The sequence below is a fragment of the Apteryx rowi genome, unplaced genomic scaffold (assembly GCF_003343035.1).
Source record: "Apteryx rowi isolate R43461 unplaced genomic scaffold, aptRow1 scaffold_827, whole genome shotgun sequence".
Classification (NCBI taxonomy): Eukaryota; Metazoa; Chordata; class Aves; order Apterygiformes; family Apterygidae; genus Apteryx; species Apteryx rowi.
In genome coordinates, this window is record NW_020451124.1 from 199,457 (window position 1) to 222,899 (window position 23,443).

Genomic DNA, 23,443 nt, shown 5'->3' on the forward strand with positions numbered 1-23,443 from the left:
CCTTGTCTTGCAAGCATTTAACTGTTCAGAAGAGTTTGTCTTTAATGAAACATTGGATGTGTGTAGCTAGCTTCCCATGTAAATGATGGGCTCTAACCTGACTTTTGCTGCTYGATTGGAAGATCATGGGGGTGCTGATAGATAGTTCCAGCTCGGTAGCCAGTAGCAGTCAAAAAGGCAAATCAAATATGGGTCAGGAATTACTAGATGGGGATAGAGAACAGGGAAAGTTGGTGTACTGCTGTCCAAATCTGTGGTTTGAATGCACCCTGAATACTATGTGCAGTTCAGCTTCCCTCATCCCTGAACAGGTTTAGAAGTACTGTAAAAAGGACAGAGAAGGATGACAAGGATCATCAGAGAGCTGGATCCTGTGCATGGAATGACTGAGTTAGGTAGGACTCTTCAGCATGGAAAAGAGATGAATTAGGATGCTGAGGAAGAAATTTAGAAAGGGCCAAGTGCCCTGGGGAGGGTGTGCAGGAACGAAGCGTTCGCTTCCTTTCTTGGTACAGGAGCTAGAGGACATCAGATGAAGCTAGTAGGTGCCGGGTCAAAATAAGTGGAAGATGGTGGCTCTCCCTGGAGCTGTAGAAGATCTGTGATAGTCTTTGCTAGAGAATATTGTGGATGGACTGAAGGGGGGAAGTAGTTAAGCACTTGGAAGAGAGATCTGTTGGGGGTTGCTAAACAAACAACAACAGACTCGGGAAATCTCTGGTGCTGAAAATGCAAGTTGTGAGAGTACTCAGAGGAGGTATCGCATATGCTTCTGTTCTTGCCCTTCCCTAGGCATTCACTTAAACCCACCGGTGGAGGCGAGATGCAGGGCAGACTGGCTCTGTGGTCCTGAACCCGTACGGTCCCTCTCTCCCCTTATCTCCCCGCTGTTCATTTTCAGGTTTGAAACTAACGCTTACAAGATCCCGCGAGGCCTCGGCCGCACGCTTAAACTCTGTGCGCTCAGAGCCGGCTTAGCCGAGCTCCCGCCGTGCCGCTGCGCCTTTCCCGCGGCCGGGGCCGGGGGGAGGCGGTGGCGGCGGGGCCGGGGGCGGGCCGGGGCGGGGAGCGGCGCGTCCCGGCGCTCCGCCCGCCGCGCTGGGAGTCCCGGCGAGGCGGCGGTGGGGGAGCCGAGCCGATCCGCGGGAGCCGAGCCCAGCGGAGCCGGGGGCAATAGGCCGGGTGAGTGCTGCGGCGAGCGGCTGCGGGCACCTCCAGGTACGGGCCGGGGGGGTCCCTCCATCTGCCTCCTCCCTGCGAGCGTCGGCAGGGTGGTCTCTTTCCTCCTGATGTTTTCCTCCTAGTTTTAATTTTATCAGCTACCAGAATCTATATAGTTTGAGCTGTTCGCTTCCAGGGGATCGGGATGCCAGGAAGGGGAGAGAGACTTTAACCCAGCAGAAAAAGCACTTGGCAGGGGGAGGTTGGGTCCTCTCCTAGTCCCCTTCCCTGTGTTAAAAAGGAAGGGGGGGGGTCCTGAGCCGGATGGCGTGATCCTTTTTTTAAGGATAACATACAGAGATGCTTTCCCTATTTTCCCCAAAATCTATCTGCTCAATTGATGGATGCTGTTTTGGGTGGGAGTGATGAAAACTAATTAGTCACATTGTTATTGTAGGGCTGCGTAAATCACGTATGTGGGCAGGACGGGTGTGTGTGTGTGTGGTGTGGCCAAAATCCGTTTGTTTGTTTTTTTTTCTTTTTTTCTGGGTGTCTGCTAGGTATGACTGAGGTAAAACTTCAGGTCTGTGTCTTAAGCAAGGCGGGAATGGGGGAGATCACAATTCCAGGTCAGAGGGAGAGGAACGGTTGTTAAATGGCCTAAAACTGACGCATTGCTTGTCAGATATGTCCAGTATGCTGGGCTTAGGCCAGACTAGAAACCAAGGCAGCCATAACAATAAGCAATGCCTCCCTGTCTGTGTGTGTTTAAAGCTAAGTATAGCACTGAGGGGTGAGGAAGACTCTTAGAGTTCCTCTGAAAGAGGGGAAGAGGGCTGGCTTCTCTCAAAGGAGGAGAATGGCCTGGGAAATGAAAACAGAGCAATGGACAAAGAGTTACTCTGTGCCCTAGAGAGCTGTCCATCTAAGCAAGGAGTGCTGGGGGGTTGTTTTGAATGAGATTAAAGCCTGAGTGYTCTGAGATACCAGGTTATCTGTGGGAAATGGGGACCCTGGCAAGCAGGACTGTATTTCTGTTGTGTGTCTCTATTTAAAAAGCCTCATTCCCAACCCAGAGACGAGCAGTTCTGGAAATGGTATAGAAACTCTTGCTTTCTCAACCTTATCTTATAGCTTCTAAATGAGGTGTCTTGGAGAGAATCTGTGAATCAGCTAAAAACTGAACGCTCAGTATACTTGGGACAGRCAGATAGCTGGTGAGCCACGCTGGAGAGCGCTGATAGCTGAGACCTCGCTCTGGTTTTGAGCCAGCAATGGGGCTATCACTCCTTTGAACAGGCAGAACTGAAACAAGCTGCTCTGGCTTTCTTTAATCTTTTGTAAAAGAGAAAAGAAAGTACTAATTTATTATGGGTCAAGCTAGCAGCAGCACCACCACCATGCGTAGATTAGAATGTTTTTTGCATGGTACAACAAATCCCTGTTTGTTAATGTTCTTAACAGCCTTTTTCCGTTGAGCTTTTTGGGGGAGGTACAGAGTGTTACTCGTGCTACAGTTTTATGAGTTATCTAAACACTCTCCTGGAAATGCAGTAAGACAGCATACCTGTTCTGTGGACTTGAGGCTGAGCTGCTGTTACACCATTTCAAAATGACAAGCACAGTTTAATGTTTGAGTCCCATCAGCAAAGGAATATGAACTGAAAAGAAAAATGGAAACATGGGAGTTTGTTTATGTATCTCGGAGTAGTTAACAAAGAARAAGAAAAAAGAAAGAAAGATGTTTTGTCTTGCAGTAAAGGTAGGAAGATGCTGAACACTGCCAGCTTCTGATAGCAGGGATGCACTGTGGCTCTGAGCATTTCTGAATATCAAGCGCTAGGTGTCGCAAAGAGAGGCGATGTAGGAAGCATTGCGTAGTTTACCCTCCAGAGCAACTCCAGACCGCTGTTCTGCTGTTCAGGAGATAGTTGAGCAATGCAGAAAAAAAGCTGTTAGTTGGAATAGGGTAACTATGTGCAAATGAAGTAAGGAGGCAAAACTTGTGAGTGATCAGGTGCCTCCTACTTGAGCATCTTTCCCAAAATGTTAGTAGGTGAGCAACAGTACCTTGCAAGCACTGATAAATGCATTTTGCTTGACAGGGGTTTGTGGGACAGAGCCACATCATCTAGTGAGTGCTTTGCTGGAAAATTAGCTTGCAAACAAAAGTTCCAGAATGCATTTTGCAGCCACAGTGGGGACATTACATAATTTACAAACAGGAGACAAAGAATCTACTTCTAGTTAAAAGCCACTGTTAATTTTTTATTTATTATAGCTGCTGTGAGAAGTAATATTAAAAAGCCTAAATTACTGCAGTGAGGAACATATAAGGATGGCTCTCAGTATGCCTGTATTTTTAATTAGAAAATAGGCAGGATTATGGAAGCAATACAGCTTTGTCTTCCTAGATAGCTCTAGAGTAGCACTGCATGACTCAGATTTGCATATTCTGGCTGTTTTCCTTTTGRTTCATTAAAATGCATCTTCTCCCTAGACTAAAATGTTCCCCAGGTTACCTGCCCCTCCCACGGGGTCAGGTATTCTGCTTGCGTCTTGTCACTTCTGAAAATAGGGCCAGAAATACCGGATTACAGGCCAATAGAGAGAGAGGAGCCTGGGAAGCTGTGAGTCGGCATTGGCCAGCATCCCAAGTCATTTAGATTTGTAACTAATAAGGCAGAGGACAAATATGCTTGAGTCAGTCTGGGGAGCGGGATATTTTCTAAGGTAATTGCTTTCATTGGTACAAGCCCGATGCTTTCTACGCTAAAGCAGTATGCTGACCTGACGGTACCTGTCCATCAGGGCTGTGAGTTGATCCTCCCCTTAAACATCCTGCAGAGATTTGGCTACCTGTGTTTACGATGATCCTTTTACACCCCAAGCTGGTATGTGCTTGTTAAATACCGTACCTGCTGTGTGTTGACTTAATAGGTGTAATTGTTTGAAAGGTGAGAAGACTTTGACCCATTGATTGTGGAGCCCAAGGGTCCACCTTCTGTTGAGCATGGAAACTGCTGTCAAGTCTTAAAGCTGACAGAAACCAGCAGATGCAGTGTGTCAATGGAAGAGATTTCTGCTGTGGCCCTGCCTAGACTAGGGAAAAAGGTCTTTTGAGTCAGCGTAGGTAGACTGTCCTCCTTGGGGGTTCCTGAGAAGCCAGTCCAGCTGATGGGAGCCAACTGTTTTACTGTCCATCATACCTCTAGCCTAACTCTTGTCTAGAATCCACTAGCTGATATTCAGCCCACATATAAATAGATGTTATGCGAGTACTACTGATCCGGATAGAGAAGTGTATGTGCTTGCCTTACTGTCAAAATGGGACCGTCCTTATTTACCTTCAGTCTAAACACATTATTGTATACTTCTCATGCGTGTTTTCTTGTTTTGCTTTAATCAGAAATATTTCTACTGCAAAAACTCTTAATGTGAATTGCTTTCAACCAGCTGTGTGTCTATAAGCATCAGTAAAAATGCTGTTATATTCTGTACTATTGATAGCAATGTAAGTTACTCCTTAAGTCAAAACCAGAGATTATGTGAACCTTTTGCCTTAAACCAGCATTTTTCTGAATCCTTTAAATGGAGATGAGAAGTTGGGTGATGAGGTTTTAGACAGAACCAATTAAATGAAATTAAGTAAGTGCTGTTATTAGCACTACTGCAGCTCGCTGTTGCAGATTATAACCTGGCTGTCCATTACGATTATAAAAGGGAATGGTGCTCTCCTTAAGCATATTGTAGGTTTCACCAAAGGACAAAGCATAAATGTCTGCAAAGAGCAACGGCTTTTGAATTCAAAAGGTGTCTYGCTTTGAGGTTGAAGAGGGAACCATGTCAAGAGAGCTTCGTGCTTAAGGCTAGTGCTGTGCTTCTGGCATTAATATAGTGGTATACACCTTCTTTACCCCTTTTGAAAAACATCTTGGTACTTAATGAAAGGAAATAACCCTACACTAATCCCTCTTTGTACTGTCAAGGAGAGGAATGCAGTAATGAGAAACTGAGTGACTTGACTAAAGCCACGTGAGAAGTTCACAGCAGAGTCAGAAGCGGAACCAAACTTTTAGCTGCCAGGTCTAAGCACGGAGATGATGCTTTTTCTGTTGACCGTGGATGCCTGTGTGAAGACATCTTTATGAAGCTGGCTATCACTGTGAACTCGTTCAGACCCGCTCTTAGACAGCGAACATGCAGATGAAAAAAACCTTATCTTTTGGCCTCAGTCACCTGAGGTGGGTGGGTTAGGATTACAGAGGTTCATGTCCCTGTCACATAAAATGGGTCGCATCCCCTAGGGTTAGCAGAAGTGTTGCGGTCAGCGGTACTCTTGTGATGGTCACGTAGGGCAACCTGCTCCCGCCCCCACTGGCCACACCACTTTTCCATTTCTTCACTTGTATGAAGAACGGACCAAAGACCGAGTTTGAAGCACACAGGAGGTATGAAGTGTGCTATGGAAACGAGAGTCAGGGCTCTGATTCACTAGTGAGGACGGCATAGCATGGATGACATTGCAGCTCCCAGCTGTCCACCCCACCCCATGCCCCGTTCCTGGACAGCTGAGCCACCGTGAATCAGCTGCTGAATCACTCAGTTTACAGCGTGATGTTTTGAAGTAAATCATCCCTGCTTTTGGTTTGCCTTAAAGCTCCTGACTGTAAACTGCAGCAGTTCATCAGCTGATTGATGAGCAGCTCAGCTGTCCCTGCACCAGAGGAGGAGGCCAGGCGGTAACCTCCTCTGGACTTTCAAGCTCTGCGCTGGTGCTGGTGGATGGGAGCCCTGACTGAGCCAGTCTGCAGCTGAAGAGGTGGGGTGAATGCATGTGCTTTTTTCTACAGTGTGTTACGTCTTTTCTCGTTGTGGCATTCAAGAGTCCTGTGTTCTCAACAGAACAAATGGCAAAATTCTTCTGTACTTTTCTGGGTGCAGTTTGGGGAATGCTGTATTATTCTAAAAACCCTACCCTGCTTCAGTAAGTTAGAGAAAACATACGGTTTTAGTAGTGTGCTTATGTTGTCTTTGCATTTAATATATTTGTTGTCTTATTTCAAAGCTCTGAATTTTGCCATCAGCAGTTCCAGCTGATTTCTTGATGCTTTGTGTGGGGCTAGCCAATAAACTATGTTTTTACCAGTAATACTTAATTTTGAATTAAATATAACATTTAGGACTGAGGAGCTCATACTCAGCTTATGCATTCATTTTATTTTAAATAAGGTGGTTAGAGGAAAGCCCATTTATGATTTTTTCTAAAGGAAAATATATCCTAGGAGATTAGAAAAAGTTACTTCTTAATATGATCCCAGTATCAGTTGTCTTCTGAAACTTCCTTGCTTTTACTCTAGCTGTCTTCTCTTAAATTTTGATAGGAAAGAGCAGCTTCGCTTGTTGTCTGCTTTTTAAGACGGATGGTATTTTGTTACATGCTTTGGCTGGTCTGAGGCCTTTGTGCTTGTTTTTGCATTTAATTCATTCTGTAAATCACTCGAGCTTTACAGGATTCACTGTGGAACGTGCAATGGACTGAACTTTTCCAGCATCTTAGGAGGCCTGTGACATGTAATTACCACTGTGCTAATCCATCATGTCACTGATAACGAATACTTATCTTGGATGGCTCATGTTATAAACCTTTTCTCCAAAAGTGGAAAAAATATGGTGTTGGATTATCAAAGAGATTTACAAGGCAAAACAAACAAATTTCTAGGAGGACAGCTCTACCTGTGACTTAAAATTGCGTAACAAGTATTAAATTAAAGGAACGTTGTCAAGATGAAGAAATTGTCAATAAATTAAAAAATGTACTTGCAACTAAAAAGATTTGTCAAATCTTTAGTCTTTATCAGTAATATTTACTCTTTGTGTCTTGTCTTTTGGGTTTATAATTCTTGCCTCGCTGGTTTTACTTTGCAGCTATGATCTCAGCTGCACTGTGACCGTAGGATACATGTGTTTCGAGGAATCTAATTTGCCTGTTATACATGTGGTCTTGTTTTCGTGTTCTGTGTTTCAAGGCTGCTGCGTTTGAGTGTCCGGCAACGCAGACAGATTGTTTCCTTTGTTTTGATTGGAAGGAACATATGCCATGCTCTCTTGGCCTAGGTGATTTTCCTGCAATTGGGATTTTTGCCACGATGCCTGCTGGCGTTGCAGCGCTGCTGTGACACAGCCCTCCCCAGCATCATTAGACTCGCTTTGATCTGCCTGCCCCATGGAAGAATGTGGGGGAAGGGTAGAAAAAGGGTTGTTTCTTGGYGCTTAGGGCTGCATAGAGTCAAAGCACACTGACATCAAGAAGAACTTCTATGTATTTTCCCCTTTTTTTCCCCACCCTGGCAGATTCTTAAAACCCCTGCACTTTTCCTAGCGCTCCCAAGCATAAACACATATGCATGCATGTCCACCCACACTTGCAGTTCAGCATCCAAGGAATTTAAGCAGAGTCCTGAATGATTCAGGATCTGCTTAATTACTGTGCCAAAGTTCTTGTGTGTGAGCGAGCTGTCAGAGGTGGTGCATCTGACCTTCCCCCATCTTCAGCTGGTTCTATTTATACCAAGAATGAAGAAAGAGTTTCTTTCCACATTCAAGAGGAAAAAGCCTTTAATTGAAATCTAGTTCTTGAGCTGTTCTTTGCTTGCTAGGGGTTTTCTTTTTCCTTTGCAGTCTATTGTTGCCTGGGTAATTTAGTGAGAATTGTATAAAATTGTTCATCCTCTGCTGTTTCGGTGAAAATGAAGTGGCTCAAGGCTCGGTCCTGCTTGTTGTGTCTGACTCAGGTCTTTGCTTTTCCTGCCACAGATGAAGACTCCCTGTTTGCTGCTGGGCGTGAGATGTGTTTCTACAGTTACATCGCTGTCTAGCAGTATTACCCCCAGATAGTTTTAGCCCTCTTATTACTATATGGTGGATTGCTTCTAAGTTATTAGTATCTTGCTGTCCATTTCAGCCAAGAAAAAGCTCATGTCACTTCCCTTTCCAACTCCTGTGCAGGTATGAAAAACCATTTCTAGTCCTCTGCCTCTTACAAAATACAAGTAATAAGAAATATTTTCTAAAGTATTTCTAGGAAAGATGATATAGTTGAAGGAATTGTGAATGAAAGTTGATGCTAAAGTCATGCTGTCAGAATTATATGGCAAGTGAGGTTATATCTCAGAAGAATTGCAGGAAGGAAAACTTAAGCTGTGATAGTTCCATATGCTTAGTTTCTGCAGGTAAGACATCTGAAGCACTGATCTGGGAGTTTACAGATCAAGCTACTATGAAGATAAGAAATCTAAAAAATTTCACTTTACCTTTCAGCACAAAAACCAAATGCTTGGTAAACAAAGCTAGCACTCCCAGCTGCATGGAATGCAAAGGTTGGTCTCTGTGTCTGGTATGCTTTTGTTCTGGGTAGCCTGGATCACGATCTAAAATGCTCTACACTTTTCACAAACACCTCAGAAACACTTAAGATAAGGCTGGACTTTGCTGGTAAGCACCTAGTCCTTACTTCCTTTCCACATGTTACAGCCAGGGCTCATTCTGACTTGTTCACGCTTTCCCAGCTTGTCACAAACTGTTTAAGATCCGTCACCATTTGCCCAGCAGTCTTTTGCTTTTCTATACCCCAATTTTACAGCAGCCTCCCTTAAGAACAGCTAAAGCATGCGCAGCAGGGAGGGCAGCTGTTCTCTAAATGTGGTTTGGGGTTTCTGACAGACATAGTGAAGTAACTCTGAGGGGATATGACCACAGACTTCAGGTTTGCATCTTCTATGAGGAGGTGTGGTTTGGGATTCRTAACAAATTCAGTCACCGTTCCTCTGGCTGAAGGAGCTTCCTTGTGTATTATGGGAATGACTTGTACACGTCAGAAAAGATGAACAAGTTTGGTAATGGCTTTAAAGGTGCCTTTCATGGTTAGTAGTGAGTCACTCGGTGGGTACCTCTATAAAGGAGACAGGCTACCCATATTGTTGCATTTGTTTTGTAGGCCTGATGTGCAGACAGAACTCTTGAATGTAAATGAAAAGAGAACAAACCATTGTAACCTTCTACTGTTGCTAGTAGAAAACTGATTCTTTCCTGTTGCTGAATGTCGAGGTTTGGGTGAGTGCTCAGCAGAATGGAAGCTTTATCTAATTCCTTTGGTTTTGCCAAACTGAAACTCGGATGCTGCAGGAAATGGTGGGGTTTTGAGCGCATCATCTCTGCTTCTGGCATTCTATTTACGTGACTGTTACTAGCTCGATTGTAACTTCTTTCTTGTGAGATGCTATTCAAAGTTAGAATGCAGACCTGAATGTCCAAGATCTCACATTCTCCATAATGAGACTAAATACAGAAAAACTGTTTTATTCCTCTTTCCACAATGTGGAGAGTTATTAACTGCTCTCAGTCACAGAAAACAGTAATAGAGCCAGGAAATGATTTCAGTGTTCTTTCCTTCAAGTCAGCTCTTCAACCCCAAAAAATCCCTATCTTCTCCTTTAAAAAAAAAAGAAAAGAAAAAAAGAAAGAAGAAAATGTCTTGCATTTTCTTCATAGCCAAATGTTTCCAGAGCCCAGTTTAAAAGTTCCAGTTTTAACTCTCGGAATATTTTTCACCTGAATCATTTTTCCTGTCTCAGTTTTTTCTATGTCCTGCTTTTCAGAATGTTGTATTGCTGTAGTTTATCAATAGTTTTAGGTCCCAAGATACCTCTGCTCTATATTGCAAGACTTTGTAGACCAGATTCTGCTCCATGACCAGCGTTTCAAGTTCACTGAAGTTATTTTAAAGGAAGAGCTTGGTGTTGTGTATTTAGCTCCTGAGCTACTTAGAAGAAAGTATGCTGCTTTTTATCTCTGCCTCCTTATGAAATAGAGCAAAAGAGTCAAGGTCAAGGTGACAGAGGAACTCTGCTGGAAAAGCACATGTGTTATATGAATCATCYTGTTGGCTGTGCTATATTTATCTCCCTCGCACTTTGATATCATTCCTTTTCATCACATGGACAACGTGTTCTGTGTCTCATTTACTTGTGAGTGAAATCCTCTTTGTCTGAATGTGCAGCATATAGAGCATCTCTGACCTAGTATAGCTCGATGTCTCGCTGAAGCAGAACTGAGCTGTCTCTGTCAAGTGATTTCCATAAGTGGATAGCAAACAAATGAACCAATATGTACTTTTCAGGGCCTGACTTCTGGGATTTTATTATATTGTTATCAGTCAGTGTATCTATGAATGATCTGATGTTTTGKTTTTTTTTTCTTCCCTCTTGATTCAGGCYATATGAGGCTCTCGATCTTAAATTTAGTTCGGGTTCAAAAAAAGATATGAGCAGTTCTGGGGGTAATTTGCTGTGCTAAGAGCTAGGGGATTGCAGACTTCTAAGAGATCTCATTCCCTTTGGGAGTTAGTAATTAGAATTTCTGCACTGTGGACCTTCTAAAAAACTTGGTATTTTACAGAGGCAGTAACATATAATGTGCACAGGTGAAAGAAGTTGGAGAAACCCATTCTGTGATTCACACCTGTTTCAGTTCTTACTGTACTAGTAGTCTGAATTTTAGAGATATGCAAAACAGGAGGTTTTTCCTCAAGCACTGCATCACCTCAAGCTTTGATGATATATGAGATACTACCTAACTCTGCTTTGGGTTTTGAGGGTTATGTGAAATCATAACTAATGATTGATGGTTAGCTTGGATAAAACCTCTGCAAATTCCATTCTCACCCTGAATTGGGCTTATTTGGTTAATATGAGATCTGGATTCAAATCATCTCCTCTCTCTGTTTTTTTTACAGTGCCAAATGTGATGTCAAGTGGTTTTGCAGAACCGAACTAGTCTTTCTCACTTTCCTTGTGGAGTATTACCTTGGAGGCCACAGGGCTACAAATGTTTGGTGAGTGACAGTATTTACAAAGTATCCGTTATTACTTGCCTTTTGGCTGAAGAAACTTCTCTACAGTAGCTGAAACGGCTTCTGAATTTTGGTACAAACAGAACATCTTTCAGCACTAGTGGGCTTAAAAATATTTTGAATTTGTTCAAGTCTGTTTTGCAATTAAGACATAGTGACCTTTACACCATATGAAAGCCCAGGAAATATTGCAGAAGTGCCCTGTCAGCCCCTCATTAATACTTTGTTTCTTTAACTTTGCTAGCCTTGTGAAGAGTCTGAAAGACTTTTTCTTTCTCTGTCAGGAGGCTTTATCCTTGCACAGCGTGGCAGTGGTTGTGTTGCATCTCACCTGCCCAGCATCTCTTCTACCGGACCTGGTTTTGTTCAGTCCTGCACCTTGTGCTCTTAGGCTGCGGCACGTGTGTTTATTTTATTCTTCTTTCCTCCCAATTCATTGGGCTGGAAGGAATTGAATCCTTGGTTGAACAGCTGCACAAAGTGACTAATGTGACTTTTCAGACATGGAGACTCCTCATTCTTTCCCATTTTGATGCAAATGCCTTTTGGCATCTCAAAAAGCAGATTAGTGCAGGTCATGTAGGCTGGGAGGCTCTGTTCACTGTCCTTCTCTATCTTTGCAATGGAGTTTGGCTTTCTCTTATTGTTTACTTTCTGAATCCCTTAGTCTTGTGTTGGTTTGAATGCCTCCATTATCCAGACGTGCTGCCAGAAGCAGTGAGTCTTTGGCTCTATATGAAGTGCTTTAGGTCCCCAGGAATCCAGCTAATAACTTAATAGCTTCTAGTCTCTACTGAGATCGGTCTGAAAAGTGCTTTGTTTTGAGTCGCAGAGCACACAGATGGCGGCATGCTACTTATCTCCAGGCTGTCACATTACTAGTTGTTCTCAAAATCATGTGCCTTCACAGACTGGTSTTCGCCAAGGACTGTGGCTTTAAAGAGCCTTTTTCCAAATAGGATTTGATACAATGGAGAGAAAAGCAACAGCATCTGCACTTACAATGATGGCTCAGAGGCATTAAAGCTTTTCTCAGGCACATGCACATGCTCTGTCAACACAAGCACAGCAACCTGTGAAAATTATCTTCAAAATTTGATCTCCCTTACCTCCTAATTGTGGAGAGGGGAAGCAGAGTGCAATTCCTTTCTCGTTTGATCTTTCTGCTCCCTGAATGCAACTGCCTCATTAGTGCTCACAGTGCAGTAACTCTGGTAGTGGAGTAAAAAAAAAAAAAAAAAAAGCATGTTTGTGGTTAAAATACAAAAAATACACAAACCTAGCTTGCAATAAGGGCTATAAAACCTAGGTTCTTTAACAAACTGACAAGAATTGCTACTACCAGAAGGCAGGGGAGACAGAAGGGGGGTATAACTCACCTCCTAAGTAATCAGAGACATTATCTTTTGGCCTTTTCACATACTGCATCACCAAAAGAGCTCTTGGGTGGTCATTGCCCCCTCTCCGCCCACCTGCTAACTTGGTTGACTGAACAGCCCACAGCATTGGTTCATCTAAGATTTCTCTTGGTAAGGCATTTTTATTCTACAGGCACTGAGATGCCGATTGATGAGTAATTACTTTATTTTTTCTCTAATACAAGCACATCTGGAGCTGGAAAACACAGGGCTGGATTTTTYACCTTCTCCCAAAATTTAGAGGGAGAGTTGAGCAGAGCTCCAGCTCTGCTTACATCTTTGATTACATTGGTAAGCAACTGTACACAGGCTTTCCAAGTTTCTGTGGAGCCGCTCAGAGAATAGGTGAAGAGAGATGCTATTAAGTGTGAAGTTTTAGCTTGGGTCAGACCTGTCACAGTGTTCTTGGGAAAACCCACAGCTGATTTACCCAGGTAGGGTGGGCGAAAAGGAGCTTTTGACTGGAGTTACGTGGCTCTCCTGTCACACAAGGAAACTGTCATCACACACAACCTTTTTTACAGTTTTATTTTACCTTCTGTCCCTCCACATTGATTGGGGGCTGCATCTGCCCATAACAACTTGAAAACACCTCCACATCCGAGTCTTGCTCTCATGTAGCTACTGTCAGGATTTTGCCCAAATTCATCAATTAATGTTATGCCACATCCCCAAAAGCTTTATAGAAGGTTTGRGTTCCAAAATCTCTGCCAAGATCCTTGCACACTCCTCCTCACTCTTAACCTCAATCTCTTATCTGTAATTTAACAAAAAGCACCAAGATGCAAAAGAAGCGCCTAGTAATTGCAACAGACAGCAATCAGAGCCCTTTCCTGAGAAATCTGCACGGGTTGAAAGTTGATACAATCTTTACTGCTGTGTGCAAGCAACCTAGGGCATGAGACTGATTTTCTAGCGTGGTGCTGTGATACCAGCTCTTGAGTTTAGAAYGTCTCTTATGTTACACCTGATAATTATGCCATCTCTCTCGTGTGTGTGTGTGTGTTTCCTCAGGAAAGGATGCCACAGACACCTCCCTTTGCAGCTATGTTTGACAGCAGCGGATACAACAGGAACCTGTATCAGTCAAAAGAGGACAACTGTGGAGGACTCTATTACCACGACAACAACCTCCTGTCAGGGTCTCTGGAAGCTCTGATCCAGCACTTAGTACCCAATGTAGATTACTATCCTGATGTAAGTCTATACACCTCGCAAACTAAACGGCTAGGCCTGATGCACCTCATAAAGGGAAACTGTCAGACGTGCAGCTAAAACAGCATGTGTCACGTGAGATTGCTAGGAAAGGGGTTCAAGTGACTGATCAGCAGTGATGCAGTATAAACAGATGTGCTCCATGTGAGTTCAGCATGCAGTACTCACCYAACTTAAGAAGTCTAATCCTTTATTACTGCTGTTGTTAATGCACAACCTTGGTGATTCATTTGTAAAGTAAGTACCTAGCGTGGCTTACTGTCTGATGGATTGCACCACTGACCATTAAAAATCTGTCAAGAATGGAAGGGCCTCCGAAGGCAGGTTGAGGAGAGAGGATCACCAGCATAACTTGATGGGTATAGTTAGTTTAAAGATAACTGGGTTTTACTGCGTTTCCTCCCAGCTGCATCTCAGCTTGACATGGATCTTGCAGTTAGCAACTGAAATGTTGAATTGGCACCATGGTGTTGGGAATCAGCGGAGGCCCAGCCGGAAGCTGGGCATGCGAATGGGGCATTTGTCACCTGAGAATTCTTGGCCTGCCTAGAGACTTTTGTGCATTGAGATGTTTTATGTCTTTATCAGAAAAGAAGGATGATACCAAGGAGTCTGGGGAAAGGGGATGACTGAAGGTAGATGAACCTACACCACTATTTGTTGAAAGGCTTTGGCTGAAGAAATAACTCTGCTTATGTTGAGCTTCTGTTCTTGTCGTAAATCAATTCACAGTTCCAAGACAAGATCATTTTTTATTTGTATCAGAGTTAACAGCTCCCCAGGACTGTTCTTAAGCTATTTATTATCCGTTAATGCTTAAAGAAAAAATGCAAACGTGTAGCTACTTGATGCTGATTGGCCAAACATGATGATTTATTTCAAGTAGCTAGAACCATAATGTTGTAGACTCTTTTTTGTGGGTGCCACAGATACTTAATTACTAGCAGTGTGGGGAGTGGAACAGATGGGTATTTTGAATAGCTATCTCACAATGAGTTAAAATCTTAATTCGTGGAAGATTATTGCAGCATAAGGACCCTCTTCTTGTACCTCCAGAATGAGTTACTAATTGTTATTCTCTAAAATTAAACTGTGTGTATTTCTCTCCCCTTTCCCCTAGGAGACAGGCAGTACTGTGAGAGATGAACAGCATTTGGGGCTTCTTAAAGGACATACGAGATCATAGTGTGTGGTTTACTGAAGTCAGACAGGCAAATACAGCACAGAAAAGATGGAGTACATGATAAAATCAAGACAGTTCAATGACCTGGCAAACTGGCATTGGGGCATCTTTTTTTCTTTCGCCTTCTGAAGCCTGTTTACTTTAGCCAGAAATGTGGAAGCAGACAAGGTTCTATATTGGTATTTTAAGTAGCTTGGGCTTGTAGCATGAATTATATTCCATTGCTGGGCTAGAAAGAGTTATGTAATGGTAATTGCTCTTGCTAAAAGGTTTACTGCAGAGCAAGGGAGGATAAGCTGAAATTGTATTCTGAGTAATTTCAGGTATTGAGCTTGTTAGAACACTGTACAAAAGGAGAACTAAAGCAGCCCTGCCTTGTTTTGGTTTAATCTTGCATAACTTGGCTCAAGCATGAATATATAGTACTGATTCTGGAGCTATGACAAGTTACAATTAAATGCTTACTGCTGTAGTATAAGCACTTTGTACAGCCAAATGAACAGTTTTGTTCTGTGGATTGTAAAGTATTAGGGACTGATGTGTCAGGAATACATTTTGAGAGAATATGAAACTGGTAGTGATTTATCCCTTTCTCTGTCTTGTTCTTGTTTGCAGAGGACATATATCTTCACCTTCCTTCTCAGTTCACGTCTGTTCATGCATCCTTATGAGCTGATGGCCAAAGTTTGCCATCTGTGCATTGAGCAGCAGAGACTGAGCGAACCTGGCCTGGACAAGGTAAGGTCTTTCACTCTCTGGGACTCCTCCTCTTCCATTCAAATGCCTCTACCCTGCCCATAGCAAAGTGTTTCTACTCAAGAGAGCCCTCAGCAGCATTAAACAGACTGAAAACCTGACACAAGCAACTGGAATTTGACCCTTCAGTCACTGACATCTGTGGGAAATGTCCACGATGCTCAGCTTGTCCTCCTGCATGGTGACTGTTGTTGCTGCTGCATTCAGTTTGTTTTACCAGAGTCCTAACACTAGGGCCAGAAACAAAAGTGTTTTCTATTAAGAACCTATCCTACCTTGGCCCTGCAGTGGTTGCTTTTGTTTTAGGGTATCCAAATGTCTTGATGCCTAAGGCCAAATGTTGGAAAGATGTAAGCATGAGTTAAGCACATGAATATGAATTACACTGACTTATCTCACAGGCTAAGCTACAGTCTTGCTTCAGTTTTTGCAGCATGGCTTAGATTGCTGGCAGCTTTACATGGAAGTGCCTCTTTTTCCTTGTTCATGTAATATGGAGAATAAAAGGGAGCAAGATGTGGACATTTAAATACACCCTCCACCCCAGTAGAAAATAACATGAATTAAATTAAGATAGGTGACTAACTGTACTGATTTCTCACTGTATGGTATATTGAGAATATATTGGCAGAACTGAAGCTTATCGCTTTTGTAGCTTGTAGTTAGCCACAGATTATGGAAATACTAGGATGTCTTACATTGTGATGCTTCAAATAACAAAGGGCAAAACACAGGTATAATTCTAAGATYGTCAAATTACCTGGGGCCTAATTTCTAGCCCAGTTAAACCAATGACAGTCTTTTCAYTGGCTTCAGTGGGTATTGACTGTGGCCTGTAATCCAGTGCAGAATTAAATTAAGATTAAAAATTTAACTGACCTTCATACCCTTATGCTCCACAGTATCCTGCAGGAGGGAACTGTATTTCCTTTGGGTTAAATATACGCTATATTGCTGCTCCATGTAATGTTCCTCCTTACTATTTTTCAAATAGAACTGGATACGAAAAATTGCACCCAAAATCCTACAGCTGTTGACTGAGTGGACAGAGACATTTCCTTATGATTTCCGAGATGAAAGAATGATGAGGAATTTAAAGGAGTTGGCACAACGAATAGCCAGTGGTGATGAGGTCAGTTGTCTGTGCACAATGTTATTGGATAAAAAGCCATTACTTTAATGCTTTGGTATTGCAGCTTGTTGTTGTTAATAGCGTGGTATGGCTCTGGGCGGTTAAGCTAACTTACTAAGGAGGTGCTTATAGCAAAAAGTTCTGTCCGGTACCTCKGCTTAGGAAAAAAGCATACAGCATAAACAGATTCTTTTGAAAGCACTGGGTTTACCTTTTCCCTAAACTCATAAAATAATTGCATGTTGTGCAGACAAATACCACTTTGTAGATGCTTATGTTTTTCATTTTAGTGGTTTTTGTTTAGAAGAAGCTAGGTACAACACTGGAAACCATTGCAGATCTGAGAAATCTCTTATCTGTATTGGTAACTGCTTTGATTCATGTGAGCAAGGTTTGTTAGAATCAGGCCTCTGATCTGTACAGTCTGTGAAAGAGTCATAGCAGGTTTGAGAAAAAATTTCTAAAGGAAAACTGGACCAGGAAGAATTTTCTTGAGCGTAAAGCACTCATCATGGGCTCAGAGGATGTCTGTTGTGTTCCTTCCTCTGAAGGGAGCACATAARCAATAGCTTAATTTTACTAAGTCCCAGTTCTCAGATAGAAATAATGTTTCATGGAGGTCTTATGAAATATTCTGATGCTTGACTGTTGCCTACCTTGTAAGTACTGAGATAGAATTCAACTGAAAACCAAGACTTATATTCACGTGGTGAACAGGCAATTAAAAGGTTTGAACAAGCAGATCACGTGTAGCTAGCATACTAAGATTACAAAAGATACTGGAGTGGCATTTGGAAGAACTATAAACGCAAAGAGCAATTGCTAAATGGCATAATGTTAGCTAGTGTTCCTGAGGGGTTGGTGTTCCTTATGTAAGCTTTTGAATAATGATGTAGATGAGGCAGCAAATAGCATGTTAACAAGCTTTGGTAGGTAAGCTTAGCTGGGAGGAGTTGAGAATGCTGCCAGGGGCCTGAAAAGACCTTAAGAGACTATAAACAAGGGTGGAAGAGAACAAAGCTAAATTGAATTTGGAAGCTGAAATACATTTCTATATCCTGAAAGGTGGGAGGAACAAAAGAAGAGGGGAGAAGGGAGTGAGCCGGGGCCTGGGATATAAACCAAAATGATACCAAATGTAATGGTCAAACTTGGAATTGCTGAAGGAGAGCTACAGGGAGCTCTCTTGCCTGCAGCACTCCTTCACAGACAGAAGGTTTGTCTTCACCATGGGGGTGCCAGGAGGCAGCTTTCCTTTGCACTGCTCCTATGGTGTTGCTTTGTTTCTGGGCACTCTTTTAGGAAGATAAAGAACTAAAGTTCAGTTGATGGAGGAATAATAAGATTGAGGACTCGCATCCGGTTGAAAAATAGCCACTGGCACAAAAAAAGAACAAGGGAATTGTTTAGAATGGGGAAAGTTGGGTTGAGGGAAGTAAAAGCAGGGTGAAATGACAGCCGGGAAAGATTGTCTACAGTGAAGTTGCTGGCAATACAGCAAATCTCAACAGCGAATCTGTCATCTGTTGAGGGGAAAGGTAGAAGATGGACAAACTACTAGACAATGAGCTGTAGAGAGCCATCTCACTCTGGCAGGGAATTATAGATCTTTCCTAGCTCTAGTCCCATGCTAGACCTCCAAGTGACTGAAGTTTTCTTTAGGAAAACAAAGGAAAAGCAAGTGCCGCAGTAAAATTACTTGTGTTACTGGCTGGTGAACTGCTGGAACAGCAAATGGCAACTTCTTTGACCTTTTCTGCAGGTTGCTTGGATTTACTTGTGTGAGTCATTGTCTTGAAGGATACAAATGCACAGACTTTCCTATTCTTGTTCACTGTGGCTCTTCCATTCGCAGCTTCTTATTGCACTTTCAGAATGACTGTGCTCCACTGCTGTTAAGAGCTATCAGTAAGAGTCTAGTAAAGACCATTCATCAACTTAGCAAATCACCCCATCAAAATGTAGTCTTTGGGATGTTGAGCCTTGATTTTTTTTTTTTCTTTCCTTTTTTTCCCCTCTRTGTCTCAATTTTATTCCATTCCTTATACTTCTTCCCTCCCATTTCCCCAGAGGTCATGCTCATGAGACATTTCTAGATTGTTCTGGTCCCTTTTATCACTTAACTGACATGTGTTTCAATATACATCTTCTGAATCTTTTCATGTTGTCCATTGCCTCCTGTTTTCTGATTAGTTCCCTGTAAATATTTGCCAGTCTCCTCTTCTGTGAAACAGATGATCAGTGTACACAGAGTCACACCAAAGCCGTGTGCTGTGTCATGATGTCTTTTCATATGCATCCCAACAATTGCACTGATCTCTCTCTCTTTTTTGGCTGCCATATCATGTAGTGGGATTGACTGTGGAAACTCATTTAAAATATGCTATTCAATATCTRGCAGGTAGTAATGGCTTCCAGTCACTGTCCATAGGGGACAGACACAAAGAGGTGACCGTCAGCTGAAAAGTGTTCTGTTACTTTCTCCCATGCTGTCCAGTCCTTAGAGGTTTCTTCTACRAGACTGCCTAGGTGTGCTACAGAAATAGAGGTGCATACTTAAAATGCCTGTTAAATTTAAAAAAGACAGAGAATAGCAGATCTTAGGAAGATCTAGGGATGACATATAGATCTTGTTTTTACAACTCAGGTTGCTGCACAGATACAGGAGTTAATAGACAAGCAGGTTGGAAGGCATTCTAATAAACTGAAAAATGAACTTGTGTAAATATCAGGAAAGAGGTGTCTGTAATTTTCCAGAGTTGAAATAAGTGGAGTTTTGAGAACAGGGTGCTGCAGTCTGACAGTCAGAGATGCCTTTGTTTCTGTGTGATCATGCTATTTATATAAAACTAAAGGGATGCATATGTGTGATGTGAATGTCAGTGTGAATACAGAATCAGAAATGAGACTGCGTGATGAATGCCTGGGAAAGGGTAAGCCTCATCTACAGGAAGACCATCTGTTTAGACTGACTGATGGCCATATTACAATCAAATTAATATCTAGTTGATAAAGGACATATTCTGTGAGTTCACTGGTGTGTTAATAGATAGATATATATGACATCATAAAAGTGCATGAGATAATGTAAGTAACGGTCCACCAGGAAATATCTCATTTAAAGCGCAGTAAGTACTTATTGTCACACAGAATGCTTTGATATCAGTGCCTGTTTGCTCAAGAAGTGACTGAGTCTCGAAAGAACAGAGGGACAGTGTTTTAGTGGACTCAGGTACATCTATGAGGTATGGCAGGAAACTTGCATTCCCTTCTGGCTTTGTGCTAAGAGGTCTTGCCTCATCAGAGGACAGAGTTGTTTGTTATGCTGAACTGCTGCTATATCAAATGGGGGCTCATTTCCCTGATTTCCCTGTTTTGGTTTAGGAACATCTGTCCCAGCTTTCCTTTTCTCTGGGGGTTTGCAGCTACAGGAGCAAACTGACCAGTGTTAGGTGTTTCAGCTTGGTATCTGCACTCCTTTTCTCCCYGCTTTTTTTTTTCTTTTCAGTTCTGGGTTGACGTGGTCCACGAATTCAGGCAAGGGCTTTTTGCTTTGAAGATTAATCCATTGATTGTTATGCAGTTTCCATGATTAGCCAGAGCTCTCCCCAAGTATGTAAGATGCTTTGTTGATCTCCACTGAATACAAGCTAGGCAAGAAAATGCTTCATAAAGTTCTATTGTATGAAATTTCAMACAATTTAGAAGGGAATGTGTCAGTGAAGATGTTCTTGTTTGTATCACCTTATACCTGTTTATGAACGTGCAGCACTTTAATACTTCTGTGTCTTTCTGAGGAAAATGTGGATCGTTATCTTGGAAAGCCTGGGATCTGCTCCCAGGCACTCTGAGGGATTTCCTTCCCCCTTCCCTTGAAAAATTTTGCTGTTTATGTTTGTCTGTAAAATCAAAATTCTTCTAAGCAGAAAGCAGTTATTTACTAAGTAAGAAGCCAAATTCAGCCTTGGTTGAACACCACTGACTTGAAGAATGAATTTGACCCAAATGAGTGCTGTTGGATTTGGGTAAATTTGGAAATCCATGTAAATGGCAGCTGTGGAGTGAATAACAAATTCATTAGTAAGCAGGAAACATGCATCCCTTGGACTGATAACCCTCTGTTATATGCTGATAGGTTTTGGATGGTCAGTTTTTCAACCATTTAGGCTTTTCCTTAATGGCTTCAGGATGGTATCTGCAGTTCAAAAAGTAACCGTGTTGGAGTCTGTTAAGCAGACAGAGTAGACAGAGACCTGCCTGCTCAAGAGTACAGTCCTGCTCTTACTGAAATCTGTCGTTCCTGTTAACTTAAGTGGCACCTGGAAAGGCTTTGTGGGGTGAAAGAAAGAGAGATGGCTTTATTCTCTTCTCCTTTATCTCAGATTTACTGTAAAATTTAATTCAACAGACTTAAGTGAAACTAGTCTTGATTGACTCCAGAGAGRAGTAGGTCCGATTTTCATCACTGAATGACCATGTATTGTTCTTTCTTGCTGTCTTAAGCAGTAGGAGGCAGAGTATTTTCATTTCTGGTATTTTATTAGGTGCTCAGTACTTCATTTCATACAGCATATCTTAAGTGTTTACTTGTTGTAGCTTGGGCTAATCAGGACACTATGGAATCCCTGAGGCAATCAGTATTTAAATGCTCATTTGGATTCCCTTTGCTTTCRTTAAATGCCATTATTAAAAACTCATATAGTAGAGTGCATCTCCCCCTCATATCTTATGCTATGTTTAACTCATATAGTAGAGCGTTGACAACAAATATCTATCAGCATCAGTCTATTTCAGTGTCATTCAGACTTTAATACTATCCTCTCGTGTTTTGGGAATGTCCTCCGATTGCTTCATGTCGTGGCAGATGTATCGGAAGAATGTACAGCAGCTYCTCCAGAACCTGATCCGGAAGCTTGCCACTGTTAGCCAGTATGAGGAAGTGCTTGCAAAAATCAGTGCAACATCTACAGATCGACTCACGGTCCTAAAGACCAAGCCCCAGTCCATACAGAGGGACATAATCACAGTCTGCAATGATCCCTACACGTTAGCTCAGCAGCTAACGCACATAGAGCTTGTAAGTTTTTATTTTTCAAGTACGATTTCTTCCTTCCTCTCTTCTTGAAATGCAGACTAACATAGAATGTGACCTGATTGCTTGTGTGCTTTATTCAGGAGAGACTAAATTATATTGGACCAGAAGAATTTGTCCAGGCGTTTGTACAAAAGGATCCTTTGGATAATGACAAGGTAATTGGAGTAGAGCTGGAGCAGCTCTGAAATGTAGCATTTAGCATCCTTAGAGCTAAGCTGACCTGTGAGCAGGAAATTCCAACAATAACTGAGGACCAGTAGAAATAAGCTTGAAAGTAAAATGCTCTAATATTCCTCTTAAAAATTTTGGGGGGTTTGTGATGCTCCTTCTTACTGGAGGACAACTCCAGGAGCTCCAAAGCTTAGCATGCATTCTGGCCTTGCAGTGGCATCAAACTGACTTACTTCAAGGTATCTGGTATTTTTCCGGATTTAAACTACAGGATGACCTAATCCTGGGAATGATTTCTCCTGGCCATCTWTGTGATCTGTAGCCTCAAAAAACAAGTTAAACTTTGGCTCTTGCATCACTCATTTTCAACATCTGTTCTTCCTTTTAGTAAATTGAATTCTTTGCAGCAAACTGGCAAATGGGGCAATTTGCAGGTAGAGCACGTGTTACAAAAACTGGGCAGTGAGCTCCAGATCCACACGAGATGAAGGGCAAAGATGCAGTGTTTTTAACTAACTGTGTTGGAGCTGTTATCTCTTTGAGTGTTGTGTTCAAGATGACTCATGCTCTTTAAATTAACTGTGCCAAAATCAGGCAGTTAACACTGGAATTACTATCCTCCCTAAAACTGGCAAACAGAGTGGAATGACTCACATTTATAATTTGTAGCTCAGACAGATGGACTCAAAATGGTTTTATAGGTAGAGACTACTGAAACTTCTGCCTGCCCTTTTTCAGGCAACCCTGGGACGTGTATAGGAATCATTCCAAAGCACTAAAAAATAGGGCAGGAAAAGGAGCTGCCAATCAAAACTGATCTGATTTACAAAAGTTAGGATGCAATATCTTAATTTGGTATAAACAACTGAATTTAATGTGCCAAAGGAGTGGACTGGCCTTGGTTGTACTTTTGCACCTGCAGAGGGTATAATGTTGTCGCTAGTACCCAGGCAGGACAAGAGTCAGGACTAAAACGTGCTCATATTCAAGGAAGCACTTAAGCAGGTACTTAGCTTTGATTATTTGCTTAAGTCTATCCCCGTTCCTCAAAGCATCCCAGCAGGACATGCAGCAGGTGCTGGAATCCTGAGCTGGCACCTCTGGAAGAAGTGATGCATGCCCAGATACTGTCGCTGTTGCTTTCCTTCTCACCTTTTGGTCACTTTGGGTAGTTGAGTTAACCCAGGGTAACAGTGTTAACGGTGTCTGGGGGTGACAAGGTAGAAGGCCAAGGAACTCTCTCAGGGAGAAAATGAAGATTACATTGATAGCTGCAGTTTTTCCTCTGCCTGCAGAGCTGCTACGGAGATCGAAAGAAGACCCGTAATCTGGAAGCCTATGTAGAATGGTTTAACAGGCTCAGTTACTTGGTTGCAACAGAAATCTGTATGGTGAGCAAGGA

The 23,443-nt window shown here is 42.4% G+C and overlaps 1 protein-coding gene across 4 annotated transcripts in view; it reads left to right on the forward strand.

Annotated features, from left to right (window-relative positions):
- The first annotated feature begins 1,085 nt into the window (after positions 1–1,085).
- The window catches only part of RASGEF1B (RasGEF domain family member 1B), a 34,573-nt gene continuing 12,215 nt past the window's right edge, over positions 1,086–23,443 (forward strand). The window contains exons 1-10 of one of the 4 annotated variants that reach the window (XM_026089669.1): positions 1,153–1,182; positions 8,482–8,540; positions 9,158–9,273; positions 10,955–11,053; positions 13,504–13,686; positions 15,503–15,625; positions 16,638–16,775; positions 21,640–21,852; positions 21,951–22,025; positions 23,337–23,432. In XM_026089669.1, coding sequence (XP_025945454.1) covers positions 13,510–13,686; positions 15,503–15,625; positions 16,638–16,775; positions 21,640–21,852; positions 21,951–22,025; positions 23,337–23,432 — 822 coding nt within the window. In that variant the 5' untranslated portion in view covers positions 1,153–1,182; positions 8,482–8,540; positions 9,158–9,273; positions 10,955–11,053; positions 13,504–13,509. Of the gene's footprint in view, positions 1,219–5,828; positions 5,984–8,481; positions 8,541–9,157; positions 9,274–10,954; positions 11,054–13,503; positions 13,687–15,502; positions 15,626–16,637; positions 16,776–21,639; positions 21,853–21,950; positions 22,026–23,336; positions 23,433–23,443 lie in introns of those variants that run through there. The other 3 variants (XM_026089666.1, XM_026089667.1, XM_026089670.1) reach the window with 3 other exon arrangements.